The following is a 15,632-nucleotide window of genomic DNA, read 5'->3' as shown; positions in this document are numbered from 1 at the left end:
CGGAAGTGGCTGCCGCGCGCCCCGGAAGCAGTGCGCCGGAGGGGGCAGCGCGCACGCGCGGCGCGGGAGCGGGGAGCGGGGAGGTGCGCGGAGGTACGGCTCGGGGGGGGGGAGGGGGCCCCGAGGGCCTTGTCGGGGGCTGGGGGGGCGTTTGGCTGCCCCTGAGGGGTGAGGGGGCGGCGAGCCTCGCTGAGGGGCGCTTGGGGAGCGTTTGGGGGGCTTTGGCCCTTGATAAGGGCTTGGGGCGGCGGGGGGGGGGGACTTCGGCCCCTACTGGGAGGCTGGCGGGGTGTTTGGGGGGCTGATCCTTGCTGAGGGGCTGGGAATGGTTTGGGGGTGTTGACCCCTGCTGAGGTGTTGAGGAGTGTTTGGGGAGGGGCTTTGGCCCTTGCTGAGGGGCTGGGTTTTTTTTTTTGGGGGGGGGGTTGGCCCTTGCTGGGGGGCGTTTGAGAGGGGCTTTGGCCCTTGCTGGGGATCTGGGGGTGTTTGGGGGGGAGGGCTTTGGCCCTTGCTGAGGGGCTGGGGGTGTTTTTTGCGGGGGGGCTTTGGCCCTTGCTGGGGGGTGTTTGAGAGGGCTGGCCCTTGCTGGGGGTATGAGGGTGTTTGGTGGGGGCTTTGGCCCTTGTTGGGGGCGTTTGAATGTGGCTGTTGCTCCTGCTGAGGGGCTGGGGGTCTCTGGCCTTTCTTGATCCTTGATGGGGGATTTGTATCCATTTGTGTATCCCATTTGTGAGGGGGGGGCTGGGGAGCCTCTGACCCTTGCAAAGGGTCTGAGGCTGCATGGGGGTGGCTCTAGGGCCTGGGGGGGGCATTGGGTGGGAGGGCAGCACCAAGCCGTGGTGATGGAGGTGGGCTTTGGCCCACAGCAAGTTCTGGGGTGGAGGTGGAGGGCTGGAGGCTCCTGTTTGAGAGGGGTTGGGGGGGAGTCGCTGTGGGGCTGCTGAGCCTCACTGGGGCCCAGCTGAGCTGGCAGAGGAGCGGAGCTCTGCCTAGAAGCAGCGCCTGAGGAGATGGGAAGGTCTCTGGGGGCTTATTTTGGATCCTTTTACTTCTACTCGACTTACCTACTCGACTTACAAGTCAGGGCGTACAAGACTTGCACCATTTGAGATGGTGCTGCGTGGCGTTTGCTGTGCTCGTCTCCTGTCCTTGCTGGTGGCTCTCAGCGCTGGGAGCTCCAGGTTAGGAAAAGCGTTAGTCATCACTGATGTTGCTTTTCCTCATTTTTCCAGGCTCTGCCTTTCTCTGTGAGCAGCTGAACCACAGAAGGCCCCATCATGGATTTTCAACATCGTCCTGGAGGTAAAACTGGAAGCGGAGGCGTAGCCTCTGCCTCGGAAAGTAACCGAGACCGCAGGGAGCGGCTCCGGCAGCTGGCTTTGGAAACCATCGACATCAACAAGGTGAGCCTTGGCCTCTGTGTGCCGAAGGAAGAAAAGACACGGGGCTCCCGTCCTGCAGGCTGCTGTGGGGGTGGGTTTAGAGCTTTGCCTGGGTGAAACGGCTTGGAGGGTGGGAGATTTAGCGGAGAGCTGTGGCTTGGGATGAAATGCTTCTGTTGCTGGTAGTGTGGGAGTTCAATGAGAAACATTTCTGGCGGGGCTTACTGGGGAGGTGCCAGCCCTTGGGTGTTCAAGTAGCTGTTACTATGTTATTTTTTGGTCTTCTGGAGCATGGCGGGTATCTTGCTGTCCCTACGCTGCAGTCGGGTGTGCTGTCACCAGTTAACAAAGCTCCTGTTGTTTCTTTCTATCTTCATAGACCTAAAGCAGTGTTGTACTGTTCATTTAAATCAATGAGTTCTGTCCTGCTGCTGCAGGAAGAATTTGGCAGTATTTTGATTATTCTGCTGGTTTGCCATGTATTTTTTTTTGGTAACTCTTTAAAATATTTCTCTTTGTAGGACCCTTATTTTATGAAAAATCACTTGGGCTCTTATGAATGCAAGCTTTGCCTCACACTGCACAACAACGAGGTGAGTTGGACTGCTGTCCGTCGAGCTCGGTGGCAGTGATTTTAGAGTAATAGTAGCTTCGAGTGCAGGAACCTGGGAAGTGCCTGATGCCCGAGTGCCGAGGGGATGGTGAGTGGGTGGTGGCTTGTCTGCGTTACACCTGTCAGTTTATGACAGTTCAGCAGTTGAAAGCAACCTGCAAATTTTGAGTAAGATTCCTCTCTGCTCAGGATTAAAATACCTTTGTCAGTGGGTGATATAGTCTCTCCTCTGTGACAAGAATCTTTCAGTGCAGGAACAGTCCTGTATCCACTTAACTTTCTTCTGCCTTGCTTTTTATTTCAGGGAAGTTACTTAGCACATACCCAGGGGAAGAAGCATCAGACCAATTTGTAAGTCGTTCTCCACTCCAGCTTTGTTCTCCATTACCAAAGCACTTGACAGTTACGGTTGTGTTCATCTGTAGATCTTGAACTCCATTACAGAGCAGCACACTGTGCTAGAATGTTCTTGCACTGTGTATGTTGCCTGGTAAACAGCCTGGCACTAGCCAGTGGGTACAGCCTAGGTCTGCTCCAAAAAATGGTGCTGGCAAGCTCCAGTTGGAGCTCAAGTTCAAAGCCAGTTGTGGGATTTCTGAAGGAAAGGGGAGGAAGAATCTTAAAAGCAGATTGTCTAGTGAGAAGGATCTGGTTTTGTGAATACAGGTGGGAAGAAGTCTGTAAGTTTTATGTGAAGAAATCCAGTTTGTGTTGGTTTAGGTGACTGGTTTGTGGGTTTTTTCTTTTTTATTTCAAGAAATCTTTTCAAATCCATTTGTGGAGACAGGCATTAAGGTCAGCTTGGGGGCGGATAAGATAATTGAGATGACAGCCTGTAGTGGGGGGGAAGGCATGGGTAGAACCGGCCTGTAGTGGTGCTTGTGGAAGACAAACAGCAGGTTTTCCTGGCCTGCTTTCTGTGAGGCCCTGAATATTCTGTGGTAAGGGATTCAAACTGTGCTGGTGTATTCGTTAGAAACAAACGCAGCTAACCGAACCTTTCCAATTTGGTACATTTCAAATGAATCTGCAGGGCCCGTCGAGCTGCCAAGGAAGCTAAGGAAGCCCCTGCCCAGCCCGCACCAGAAAAAGTCAAAGTGGAAGTGAAGAAGTTTGTGAAAATTGGACGACCGGGTTACAAAGGTACATTGGGGCTGTCTGCCACAGGAGATACCTAACACCTGCTGGAGCTTGCCTGAAGTGCAGTGCTGTGGATGTGAATTATTAATTAGTCTTTTTAGCAGATCTGTCCATGAATAAGATACGGGCTTATCTCCTGATGTCCTTTATTGTTTAAATTACCCATGAAACATCTCTTTATTGCTGACAGTCGAATGAGAACCATTTTAATAATAGATTGGTATGTCTCAGTCTTTCAGCTCTTATTAGAAGTCACGCAGGAGATGCTGCTGTTTCAGTCTCTCTTCTCCTTTTATTGTGCCGTACCATCTTTCACTAATGCTCATAAATCACTCATCATGTGTATAGCTCAAGTTTTTTCTCCGAACCCCCTGTTGTTTTGTTATGGCCTTCAGTACAAAACTTGCCTTCTTTATCTCACAGCTGTGGTCTCTGCAGTGCACGGTGTCTTTGCCCCGCAGCAGCTGAATTTCCACAGGGATCTTTAGAATTGTAGAGTCGTTTAAGTTGGAAAAGACCTTTAAGATCATCAAGTCCAATGGTAAAGCCAACACTGCCAAGCCCACCTTGAAACCATGTCCCTGAGCACCACATCTACATGTCTTTTAAATACCTCTGAGGATGGTGACTCAGCCACCTCCCTGAGCAGTGTGTTCCGATGCTTGATAACCTTTCCAGTTAAGGAATTATTCCTAATATGAAACCTAAACCTCCCCTGCTGCAACATGAGGCCATTTCCTCATGGCCTGTCACTTGTTACCTGGGAGAAGAGGCTGGCCCCCACTTGCCCACAGCCTCCTTTCAGGGAGCTGCAGAGAGTGAGAAGGTCTCCCCTGAGTCTTCTTTTCTCCAGGCTGAGCACCCCCAGTGCCCTCAGCCACTCCCCATCAGACTGGTGCCCCAGCCCCTTCCCCAGCCCCGCTGCCCATCTCTGGACATGCTGCAGCACCAAAACATCCTTCTGGAAGTGAGGGGCCCAAAACTGAACACAGTAGTAGCTCTGGTTACAGACAATGTGGCATTTTGTTTGATAGATGGGAGAAAAATCTTGTAATGTGGCGTTGCTGGAAGCATTGTGTGTTTCCTAGGGCAGAAATAATGTTGCTCTAACGCTGCTATGTGATGTACTGAGCTTTATTTTCTTCACAGTGACCAAACAGAGAGATCCAGAAACAGGCCAGCAGAGCCTTCTCTTCCAGGTAAGGGCACTGTGAAAATTCTTGGTGTCTGGGTTATCCAAGTGAAAGTGCTGCTAAATGAGCAGCTCTTTGCAGGATCCATGAAAGAAAGAACTAATTAAAAAAAGCCTTTACCTTCCTAGTCCTCTGCTGCTGAAGGTGTCAAGCAAATCCATGACCGTAGTTGTCAAGCTGTTTGCTTTGGTGGCCCTGAGTTTTCTGTTCGGAGCTGCTCTCTCAATACGCTTCGTAGTCAAGGGGGTTGTTTTGTACAAAGGGGGAACAAGAAGGGGATGTTCTCCTCAATGCTGTAATCACACCCCAACAGATTGATTATCCGGAGATCGCAGAAAGTATCATGCCTCGTCACCGGTTTATGTCAGCCTACGAGCAACGGATTGAGCCCCCCGACAGACGCTGGCAGTACCTTTTGATGGCAGCAGAGCCCTACGAAACCATAGCTTTCAAGGTAAGGTTTGGGATTTGGGCAAGATCCCTTGTTTTCCAAGACACTTAATTCCCATTGAACGTTATTAGAGACTTGGATTCTAGCCTCTAGGGGGTTAATGGAGTGGAAAAGGGGTGTTGAGAAGACATGACTGGAAGTCATTAAACCCTGCTGAGAATCAGTGGAGACTCTGGCATGAAAACTAGGCTGTGTGCTGAGCTCTGGGGAGCCGCTGAATTCTCGCTGTCTGGCACAGAAAGGAACCTTCTGGGCTTTGCTCCTCAGCCTTTGTGCAGATGTTAAGAGAGGGGTTTTTGCCAGCACACTTGTCCTTGACCGATAGGGAAGTAACTTAATTCTTTCCTGCCCCCATCTCTATCTAATAACATCCGAGACGAGCGCATCTCACAAGGGCCTGGAATAACTGTGCTTATCTTGCGGGCCGTGGTGCTCAAAAGGGCCATTGAGCTAATCTGGGGGTGCTAATAATAGCTCCTTATCCTCTGATGTTGCAGGTGCCAAGCAGAGAAATCGACAAAGCAGAAGGAAAGTTTTGGACCCACTGGAACAGGGAAACCAAGCAGGTAGCTGAAGCACAGTGATACCTTCCTGAAGGGTGAAAGAGGGAGCATGAGGGCAGAGCAGCTCGCGGGGAAAGGCAGTGCGGGAAGATCAGCACATGCCAGTGACATCCATGCTGCCTTTGATGCTAAAATCCTCATCCCTTCAGTGCAAATGTGCAGGGGCTCCTCCTGACACAAAGATCTTCCTGTGTGTGATCTTTGTGAGGATTTAGGTGGGAGGACAGCATGCCGGGTCGCTGTCAGCAGCAGCAGAACGGTGCATAAGTGTGTGACACCGTGCCCTCTCTGTGGCTCCTCGCTGCGTGTTTCCTGCACGCAGCTGTCTGTGGTGAGCCGGCGGCGCAGAACTCACTGGGTAGCGTGTGTGAGAGCAGGGGACGAATGCAGTGGGGGTACTGACCCCATCGCAGATAGCTTGGTGCTTAAAGAGGTTCTGGAGGAGTTAAAATCCTGGGCAGGACTGGTCTGAGTTGTGAGTGCTGCGGGGTGGGAAGGCAGGCAGCACCAGTGAAGGTAACGGGCCGGGGGAGATCCAAGCTGTGTTGTGGGAGGCAGAGCGCAGCTGTCCTGTGGTGGCACAGAGTGGTCCTGAGGATTAATTGTTCCCTTCTCTTTGCTTTTCTCCCCTCCCCAGTTCTTCCTTCAATTCCACTTCAAGATGGAGAAGCCACCAGCTCCCCCAAACCTCCCTCCAGGGCCCCCAACAGTGAAGCGGCCACCTCCGCCTCCACTGATGAACGGCTTGCCCCCCAGGCCACCTCTGCCAGACTCCATGCCGCCACCTCCTCCAGGAGGCATGACCCTGCCTCCCATGCCTCCCTCTGGACCAGTGCCGCCACCCCCGGTGCCACCTCAGTTGCCACCAGCGCCTGGTGTGCCCCCCCCGGCTCCTTTGCCACCCATGATGAGGCCACCTCTCCCCACCGAGGGACCAGGCACTATCCCCCCTCCGCCTCCCTCCAACTGAAGCCCCTCCTGGACTCAGTCCTGCTGGACTCCTCTAGCTCGTATCTTTTTATATGCAGATCACGACTGATTCAGAGAATTATTTCTGGTTTGTATGCCTGTGAATCTGACTAAACCCTGTAGGTTCATTAAAAGGTTTTTGATTTTCCTTTCTCTATGTTTTCCCATGTTTTGGTTAGAAATGGTGCCCTGTGTTCCCTTTCTTTAGCCCTTGGATAGATAAAACATTCCCCGTCCGGTTACATTTTGGAAATGCTCCAAAGAGGAGGCAAAGGATTGGAAGTCTCTGGGCGCCTCGCTTCCTCCTGACTGAGCAGCAACATCGAGCTCCGCTCAGCTGCGTTGGCTTCACTTGCTACCCCTTCTTAGGCTGCTTGATGTGTAGCCCATAAATTACCAGTTAATCAGTTGCTATTCAACTGAAATCCTTGATTAAGCTGTTCATTCAGGGCTGGGGAGACTTGTCATAGAGATGTGGAAAGGATTCTGTTACTGCATCACCCATACCCGCAGCGGCGGGCAGAATGGGGGGCGAGCAGAATTTTCTAAATTCAGCTTTTTCTGTCTTCCCGCTAAATGACGGTTGCAATTGGGAAGGCGTCACTCCTGCTGCATTTGGAAACCTTTCCCCTCCCGGTGCCGGAGCGCTGTGCCGTAGCTCAGGTGTTGGCAGCTGGAAGCTGGAAACATTTCTCCTGAGGAAATTGGTTTGGGCTGCTGCTCAGGAGTCCTTGAAAAGCACCAGATCAGGTTTCGTTGACAATTGAAGACCCATCCTTGCCCGGTAAGCAGGTGCTTAGCTCCTGCCTGCTGCACACTAGGCTGGTCATGCCAAACGTGGGCTCACGGACGGTGCTGGTGCTTTGTCGGTGGCAGTGTCGGGGATCTCCAGATGTTTAGTCAAAAGAAATTACCAAAGCTGCAGTGATACCAAATCCTAGTTTGTTACTACAATTCATTAAATGTTGTCTGTGCTATTATGAAGCACCTGCTGTCTGATTTTTATTGTATATATCCTCCCACTACGAGACTAGTTTTGGCAAGCTTTTAGTTCTCTGTGGTTTTATTTATACTAAACGTTTCCTTCAAAAAAATACCATTTGGTTCCCATTAAAAACCGGAAGTTCTGAGATTTCTCCTCTGTCCTTTCCAGGATTCCTTTCGCCGCACTGGGTGTCTGTGTGGGATGCGGGGCGGCTCGGTGGGTCACAGCACCGCCGGGGCTGGGCTGCTTGCCCCAGCCTTGCCCTTGGCCAGTGCCTGGCTGGTTCCACGGAGCGCGGGGGCTGCAGCCCTGCAGCTGCCTGCCCGTTCGACGGAGGAATCCAGTTCTTGGCCTCTTCTGCTGGCCTGACACAGGTCCTGCTCAATCCCACCCACCGCGTGTCCAGCCCTCGCTGGCCTCACCGCGCTGGCAGCGCTTTGGGTCCAGCTGAGCTGGCCCGATGGCCGAGTGGGCTGGCGGGGGGTCTCCCTGGTGCCGGTGTGTGCCCTTTGCCACAGCTGCTGTGGGACAGGGGGGTCTGCCTCACCGGCCCCATGGTGTGGTGCTCGTGGCCCTCCCCAGCTCGGCTCTGTGGTCCGTTTATGATGTGCTGGAGCCAGATCCTGAGCTCTGAACTGCAAAGTCCTGGAAACTCAGAGAAAAGTCTGAACATGCAGTGGGAATTCTTTGTGGGTACGTTTCCCCCTGCCCTCCGTTGCCAAAAACCCCCTGAGATCTTTGGGTGGCGGGGGAGGTTTCTCCATGGGGCGCTAGGTAGGTGGTAGTTCCAGGCATTACCGTGAGTACTGGCGTCTCACAGAGAGAAAAGCCCTTACAAAGTGTTGTAAGACTTGCTAAAGGCAGCTCCTACGTGTTTGCAGCCGCAGGTGGCTGCTGCACCCGCGAGGTTCTTCACAGCCTGGGCCTTGGGATGGGCTAGGAGCCCGTGTGAGGTACCGGCTGAGGGGGAGGCTTTCCATCTGAGAGGAGAATGCTTCCCATACATTTACTTAGTTTCTGTCCGTTATCTTTATCTGCCTCCTCCTAGTCCCGCTAATTCTTCCCTCTTGGTGTTTCACTGCTGATGGGAATAGTACGTGCCGGTCCCCAAGAAGATCCAAGCCTCGATGTCCATCCTCCTTTAGAAAACATCTGAAGTCAAGGACGTGCATCCCTACGAGTAAGAGAAACAGCTTTACTTTGTTTTACGTTTTCAATACGAGATGCAAACCCAAAAATAGCAAAAAAAAAAAGTTTCTTTGAAACATCCCTCCCTCCTCTCCAGCATGACAGCCTTTGAGTTGCTCAGGGGAGGTGTGTTGTGCATTGTCAACTCAAGGCCACCGCTTTTTAAAAGGGAGACGCCGTCCTCCCCTTCTGCCCCAGCGCTTTGGGACGTGTGAGCAGCTCTGGGAGCAGCGGGAGTGGGAAGATGAAGGTGGCTCTCGGGGTGCTTGTGCCGTGCCTGGTGCTGGTGCTCCCCTCTGCAGCGCTCCCAAGGAAGGGGAGCGGGCGGGAAGGGGCTCCTGCAGTGATCCGCCTGGAGCGGGGGCTGCCGGCAGAGCTGGGGCTGGAAGCAGAGGAGGGAAAGAGAGAAAATGTGAGTTTGCCGGAAGGAGGGCGACCCAGCTCGGCAACCAGAGCCAGAGTGGCTGCTGCTGCTGCTCCCCTCTCCCCGCAGCCCGACCCGGGAGCAAAATGCCCGCAGGGGGTGGCGGAGGCTGGGGGCACCCCCTGGCCGGGCTCCATCCTGCACCCCTGGCTGCTCGGGGGGCTGGAGGGGCCAGTGTGCAAGGTGAGAATGGACCAGGGTGGGCCGGCCCCGAGGCACCTGGAGGTGGTGGGTGTTCTCACCCACTACGAAAGCAACTTCATCAAGCTGTTGAGCCAGCGCAGCAGCTGGGACGAGAGTGACCTGCGGACCTTCGGGCTGTGCCCGGCGGGGGAGGCGGGTGCTGCGCTGCAGCCCCTGAGGCACATCCATGCGCACGTGCTGGAGCCGGGGCAGGATCGTTTCCTCGTGCTGCACCTGGAGGAAGGTCGGTACAGAATCCCTGCGCCAGGCCGAGCGGAGCGGGCGGACGCAGGGCTCGGGGATGCTGTTTGCTTGTCCTCGTTCAGGGATTTCAACACCGGGTGATGTTTGCGGGGTTGGGTTCCTTTTGAGATGAGCAGTGCAATGCGGTGCCTTCGTGGGGACGGGTTTAGGAAGCTTTAGCCGTGATGCCAGCCTGGGTGCTGCAGGGTGCCCTGTGCCTGCCACGTTCTTGGTGGCTCCTGCTCTGCCGTGATGGGGGTTTCTCACTTTCCGCCTTAATGACGCGGGTTGGGGCCCCGGCCCAGCTCTGACTGGGAAAAGACGGGAGAGGATGGGATGAGCAGAGCTGGCGGGTGCTGCTGTGGGCTGAGCACGTGCCGCACTCACGCTTGGTGCTGCCGGAGGGTCCCGGGCTTGTGGGGGCAGCTGCAGCCTCGTGCGAAAACCAGCGAGGCGCCTTCCTCTGCCCTGTCTCGGTCAGTGCCGTGATCGAGGGAGAAACCCCCGGCTTTAATCCGCCCTCCTGCGTAGCGGGAAGGTCACAGTTGTTTGTCTGTTCTTGGAATCTCTTCCTTCCCTCCCAGATTTTGGATTTTCAGCCAAACCCCCAGTACCTGGCAGCTGGGGATGTGGCCTTTCCCCAGGCGGTGCTGCTGGCTGCAGTGTGACGGCCACGATGTCCCCAAGTCCCTGAGGAGCTGCCACGGGAGGAGACGTTTCCGTGGGTGGGGGTCTGCCCAGGAAAACCTGCCGGAGCGGCTGCGGGAGCGGGGCAGTGCCCATCTTGCCACGGCTGCAGAGTTTGCCCCCTGCCCACCGCCCTGAGCCAGGGAGGGGCCCCCACGTCCCCCTACCCCGTCAGCTCTGGCCCACGTGCTCCGGCCGCCGTGGAAGTGGTGCTGGGCCTGAAGCCCCCTCCTTGGTGCTGGGCCCGAAGCCCCCTCCTCGCCCTGGCCCCACAGGAGCCACGGCGGCCGGGGGGGGCCTTCACCTCCTCTCTCTGCTCCTTTCCAGTGAAGTGGGAGGCGCGGGTGCTGCTGCGGTTCAAGCTGGCGTTCCAGGCGGCCGTGGGCCGGCGGCTGGGAGAGCTGCGCGCCGCTTTGCTGCTCTTCTACCGGGGCAGTGGGGCGGGGGGCACCGGCCCCCGCGGGGGTCTGCTGGCTGCTGGCACCGGGCTGGCGCGGGAGCAGGTGGGCGGCCGGAGGATGCGGTGTTGGGGCGGCCGGGCAGCGGGAGGGGGTGTCACAGCTCTGCTCCCCAGTGCCTTTGCCATCCCTCTCCCAGTCCCTTTGCCATCCTCTCCTGGTCCCCATTGCTGTTTACTCCCAGTCCCTGTGCCACTGCCCCCCGCTCCCTGTGCCACCCGCCCCCCGCTCCCTGTGCCACCCCCGGTCCCTGTGCCCCCCATGTCCCTGTGCCCCCCCGGCCGCTCCCGCTGGCCCTGCAGATGGTGCTGTTGCCCCGTCCCCGGCTCCCGGCAGGGGCAGGGGGGGCAGCCCGGGGTGCCCAGCCCGCTCCGGGGGTCCTGCCCGCCCCCCCGGGCCCACCAACATTGCCGGGGGCAGCAGCCGCTGCCGGGAGAAGCGGGGCGGGGGCCGGGCTCGCTAAGGGGTCTCTGCCCGCTCGGGGGTCTCTGCCCGCTCGGGGGTCCCCCTGCACCCCGCGGCTCCCGGAGCAGCCCTGGGGCTGGGTGGTGAAGCCCCCCTGCCCGCCCTACCCCCGGTGGTCCCCACCCTCCCATTTCACTGCTCCCTGGGCCACCGGGCACTGGGTGACCTGGAGCCAGCCGGGGGGGTTCCTCTGAGTGCCCCCCCGGTGATGTCTGACCCGCACCCCCGGCGTCCCGCGTCTCCCCTGGGTGCAGAGCCTGTGCCTGGCCGGGGACACCCAGTACCTGGTCCTGGGAGCGGCCGTAGCGTCCGTCACCCGCAGCAGCGAGCAGCTCAGCTTCCAGGCTGCCCTGGCCATCCGGCACCGCGGCCAGGGAGGTAGGGATGCCGGGGGGGGCGGGGGGTCTGCGCCCGACCGTGGGCATTTGGGTTCCTCTCAAGCCTGTCTGTAGCGAGGGGCTGTGGGGACGTGTGGGACCCCCCAGACCGGCGTCCTCACGGCTACACTCCCGTCCAGGTGCCACCCTGCCCCCCACGGAGACCCAGCAGCTCCTGTTTGGCTCCGATGACAAGTGCTTCACCAGGATGACCCCCGTGCTGCTCCTGCTGGCCGAGTCCCTGCAGGAGGAAGAGGAGGTGGCTTTAGCCCCTTCCTCCTACCTCTCTGCCGATGGGGTGCTGGACACAGCTCCGTACCCGCAGCTCAGGTCCGTGGAAAAACACAGGGGCTGGGAGCCCGGGAGAGAAGCAGCCCCAGCCCTTCTGCCAGGGGACCGTGGTGGGAGCACGTGGGCCAGGGCCTGGCGGGACCCCTGGGGTACACAGGGACCCCGTGACTCTATGTTCTCCCCGCAGCCCAGCCCAGGCCGGGACCGAGTGGCTGCCGTCACCCACCGCCCCGAGCCCAGCCAACACGTCGTCCCCAGAGCCCGGCGGCAGCAGCCAGTTCCTGGGCATCCTGACCCAGTTCATCCGCCAGGTCCTGAGCCCCTCCAGCGAGCTGCCCACCCAGCCCAGCTCCCACCACTGGCTGGACTTCCAGGTGATGGAGACCCTCCCTCACCAACTGCTCAACTTGTCCGAGGAGGCAGCGCTGGAGCGTCTGGTGCAGTCGGAGGAGCCCTCGGTGCTGCTTTTCCCCCAGGACAGTGGAGCCGTGCTGGAGCAGCACCTGGGGGGCTGGCAGCCGGAGGGGACCGTGCTGCAGCTGCTGATGGGCAAGCTGCATGCGGTGATCCAGGAGCTGAGGGACATGCCAGCTTTCCAAGCCAACATGGGGCTTTTCCAGCACCTCCTGAGCTTCTGCTACTACCCGCCAGGGCCAGCTGAGGGTCAACCCGGAGACCGGCCGCCTGGCTCTGGGAAGATGCACGCGCTGCTGCTGCTGAAGGCGTTGCAGACGGTGCGGGCGCGCTGGCAGGAGCGGAGGAAGGTGCTGCGGCAGAACCGGAGTGCACGGCATCAGGCCCACTGCCGCCTGCAGGAGCTGACCATCGACCTGCATGACCGCAAGTTCATCGTCATGCCCACCGTCTACGCGGCCAACAACTGTGAGGGTCCCTGCAAGCTGCCCCTCTCCACCCGCGTCCCCAGCTACTACTCGCACACGGTGCTGCTGCTGGGCATGCAGGAGCGGGGCTCGCCCCTCCAGCGGGCTCCCTGCTGCGTGCCCATCCGCTACTCCGACCAGCTCATCATCAGCCTCTCCACAGAGGGGCTGGAGGTCCGCAAGTTCCCCAACATGGTGGCCGAGGAGTGTGGCTGTCGGTAGAGGCACCACCCGCCTCCCCACTCACCGTCATCCCGTCCCCCCCCGCCAGTTCGCCCTCGCAGCTTGGGAGCTGGTGCTTCTTGCTCAGACGGGTGCTCCCCGTGTGTCCTTGCCCCACGGTTTGTCTCTTTAGCGCTGCTCTGGTTCTGGGTTCATCTGTAGCCGTGCTGCTCCCTGGGGGCTGCTCTCCAGCCCCACATTCCCCTGCACCTGCTCCTGATGCCCGAGGTGCCCGTGGGGCTGTGTTGCAGTGTGACTCTGACCCCACAGCAGGGTTTGGGCTGGATACGGGTGCCCCAGGGCCACCGTGGGAGGGTAAGGCTTGGCAGATGTGGCCAGGACTACGCTTATTCATCCCTTCCTTCTGTTCCCGTAGTGGCTAGGCAGGGCAGCTGTTGGTTCCGCCAAGCCCCCTGACTTGCAGCATCCTCTGGCTGTTTCCCAGCCCACGGCCCCTCGCCAAGCCCCTGCCAGCCACCCAGCTGCACCTGCAAAAGCAGAACGAGAGGCCAAATCCTCTTGCAGGGACCAGCCTTTATCTGGGGACCTGCCCCTGTGTGAGCCAGGGGCCAAGGGCTGTCAGGGTCCCGTCTGCATCGCCCTCTGCTGACCCCACTCCTGGGGCGCTGCCAGAGCTGGGGGGCGAGGGGACGGGGGGGACAGGGAGAGGGCAGAGATCCCCTTACACCTCCTGGGCTGCTCACACCATTAATAGGAGCGGGTGCAAACGGCTGCCAAAGCACCTGCTCCGCGTCCCCGCTGGCATCAGCACGGAGAGCCCGGCTGCCCCCAGATCATCTTCCCAGCTCAGCCCAGCCCTCAGCACAACCCACTGGGGCTGCCGCAGGCTCCAAACCCCCAGGAAGCAGCTCCTGGGCTTGCTCTGGCTGCAGCCCCCTTGGTGCTGGGACCAGCCCTTGGGCTTTGCAGTGTCCCCGCGGGGCTGCCGGGGGCACGGCCGGAGCCTGGCACATGCCAGCTGTGCCCCACAGCCCACGTGGGGACCTGGGTTGGCCCTGAGCCCCTGTACAGTGGGGATAGGGGGTGCCAGAAAACACACAAACAGGACCAGGGACAAAATCTTTTCTTGTTATTCTTTTTTTAAACATTCACTTTAATACCTTATTAAAAATGAAAATAGTTTATTTTAACCTCTATTGATTTAGCAAATACTTAAACCTGTTGGGGCTGTGAACGTCTCCTGTAGTTGCTACAGCGCTGCATGATATTGCACTTGTTTTTTCGTTCCTAAAAGCGACTCTGTGAAGGCAAGGCCCGAAGGGATCCCCGGGTGATGGGCTCTCCAGCCCTGTTTTGTTACCAGCAAGCTTCGCACCACCCTGCAGCGATGGCACCGGGGTCCAGCGAGGTGGTGGTCGTCTCCCTGACGTCCCTCCGAGGATGGCTGCAGCCTGGCTTTGTTATCCCAGAATCTACTTCTCTCTTGATTTGCTTTGAATAAAACCATTTAGTCAATTGAAGAGCTACGCAGTTCAGAGGCAAAATCTGTTCATTGGGATCCCTGTGCCCACTGCGCCACCCCGATGCCTTGGGGGCCACAAGTGAAAATGAACTGCAAGAGAGATTTTGGGTGGGGATGCAGAAATAGTGCGAAGCCCGGGTGAAGAGAAGCTCCTTCCCCTGGTCCCTTCGGGTTGCCTTTGCGCATCTAATCCAGGGGGACCCAAGGTCCCTGGGGAGGCTCGTGCCAGGCTCCTGAGCTGCCCTGCCGCTGCTTGGAGATCCCAGCGTGCTGCCTGTGCTGCCGGCCCGGGATGTCTCTGGGAGCTGGCAGCGAGCGGCAGGGTGTCCTTGCCAGGGGCAGCGGCAGGGTTGGACCCCCCTGGATTCAGCATCATCGAGCCCCTCGGTCGCCCCAGCCTCAGTCGCGCCTCTTGCCCTCCCGGGGTCTGGCGGTGCCATCCTTCCCCGGGGCGGCCGCGGGGTCCCAGGGCTTCCTGCCCTTCTGCTGCCGCCAGTCCCGCTTCGGGCTCTCCGCGCCGCTGTCAGCCCTGCCAGGACGGCCCTTCCACCCCTCCTTCCTGGGCTCGTCCCGCTCCCGCCGGCTCTCCTTCCCCTCCCGGCCCCGCTTCTTCTGGGGCTGCTGCTCCGGTTCTCGGGGGGCCCTGGGGGCTCTGCCGGGCTTGTCCCCCAGCACCCTGTCCTTGGCTCGTGCCTCCCTCCGGCTGCTCCGTTCCACCTGGGTGGCACGGCCCTCCCGGGCCTTCTCCTTCTCCTCCTTCTTCTCCAGCTTCTTCTCCCGACTCTTCTTCACCTGTGTTGTGGCCGGTGGCACGTCGGGGACATCATCTGTGGGCTCTTCGTCCTCATCATCCTCTGGTGCCGAGCGGCCAAACCACTTCTTGAAGATCCAGGGCTCTGCCTGGGAGGGGACGGAAGGGACCAGGTGCCAGTGACACAGCCCAAGGGAAGAGGACCCCTCTCCATCCCTCCCCCTGGAGACAGGAGGTGCCCCGAGGATGCCCTTTCTCCCTCTACCCCAGACCCATACCAGGTTGCTGTCAGCATCACTGTCATCATCATTGTCACCGTCATCATCACCGTCATCGTCACCATCATTGTCACCATGATCATCCTTGAACATGCTGCTCTCCGGCTGGGCAGGCTGGGTGGTCACTACTTCTTGGACCTCCTCCTCCTCGGTGCTGACCACCTCTGGGAGGGGAGAGGGACAGGCCACTGTCAGCAGGGGACAAGGCTGTTTCAGGTGTGATGTCCCAGACATGGGGTCCCCAGGGCCACCCCACTCTGGGACATGGCCCCATCTCAGCTGGATCAGGGGGGTCGGGGCAGCATGGAGCACCCGAACCCACCATGAAGGGGAGGCGGTGGAGGGTCCTGCCTGCTGCGGCTGATGCCCTCCTTGGAACACGGCGCTGGAAGAGAGAAAGGGACA

At 58.6% G+C, this 15,632-nt stretch overlaps 3 protein-coding genes across 10 annotated transcripts in view; 2 read left to right on the top strand and 1 right to left on the bottom strand.

Annotated features, from left to right (window-relative positions):
* On the top strand, positions 1–6,464 carry SF3A2 (splicing factor 3a subunit 2). Its single transcript, XM_055804724.1, has 9 exons — positions 1–93; positions 1,233–1,403; positions 1,904–1,975; positions 2,300–2,346; positions 3,029–3,138; positions 4,285–4,334; positions 4,642–4,782; positions 5,277–5,345; positions 5,980–6,464. The coding sequence occupies exons 2-9, from the start codon at positions 1,278–1,280 to the stop codon at positions 6,310–6,312; spliced, it is 948 nt and encodes a 315-aa protein (XP_055660699.1). The 5' UTR covers positions 1–93; positions 1,233–1,277; the 3' UTR covers positions 6,313–6,464.
* A 147-nt stretch (positions 6,465–6,611) lies between these two features.
* On the top strand, positions 6,612–13,351 carry AMH (anti-Mullerian hormone). The gene is made up of 7 exons (XM_005240779.3): positions 6,612–7,989; positions 8,345–8,476; positions 8,654–9,335; positions 10,349–10,524; positions 11,199–11,322; positions 11,462–11,651; positions 11,800–13,351. Exons 3-7 carry the CDS (start codon positions 8,729–8,731, stop codon positions 12,713–12,715), a joined length of 2,013 nt encoding a protein of 670 aa, XP_005240836.2. The 5' UTR covers positions 6,612–7,989; positions 8,345–8,476; positions 8,654–8,728; the 3' UTR covers positions 12,716–13,351.
* A 56-nt stretch (positions 13,352–13,407) lies between these two features.
* The window catches only part of LOC106112709 (submandibular gland secretory Glx-rich protein CA-like), a 34,521-nt gene continuing 32,296 nt past the window's right edge, over positions 13,408–15,632 (bottom strand). For 7 of the 8 annotated variants that reach the window (XM_027791595.2, XM_027791599.2, XM_027791598.2 and 4 more), the window contains 3 exons: positions 15,550–15,612; positions 15,228–15,415; positions 13,408–15,098 (listed from right to left, as the gene is read on the bottom strand). In XM_027791595.2, coding sequence (XP_027647396.1) covers positions 14,598–15,098; positions 15,228–15,415; positions 15,550–15,612 — 752 coding nt within the window. In that variant the 3' untranslated portion in view covers positions 13,408–14,597. The remainder of the gene's footprint in view (positions 15,099–15,227; positions 15,416–15,549; positions 15,613–15,632) is intronic. The other variant, XM_055804723.1, reaches the window with a different exon arrangement.

The sequence above is a fragment of the Falco peregrinus genome, chromosome 5, assembly GCF_023634155.1.
Source record: "Falco peregrinus isolate bFalPer1 chromosome 5, bFalPer1.pri, whole genome shotgun sequence".
NCBI lineage: Eukaryota > Metazoa > Chordata > Aves > Falconiformes > Falconidae > Falco > Falco peregrinus.
This window is presented reverse-complemented; position numbering and strand designations above follow the sequence as displayed.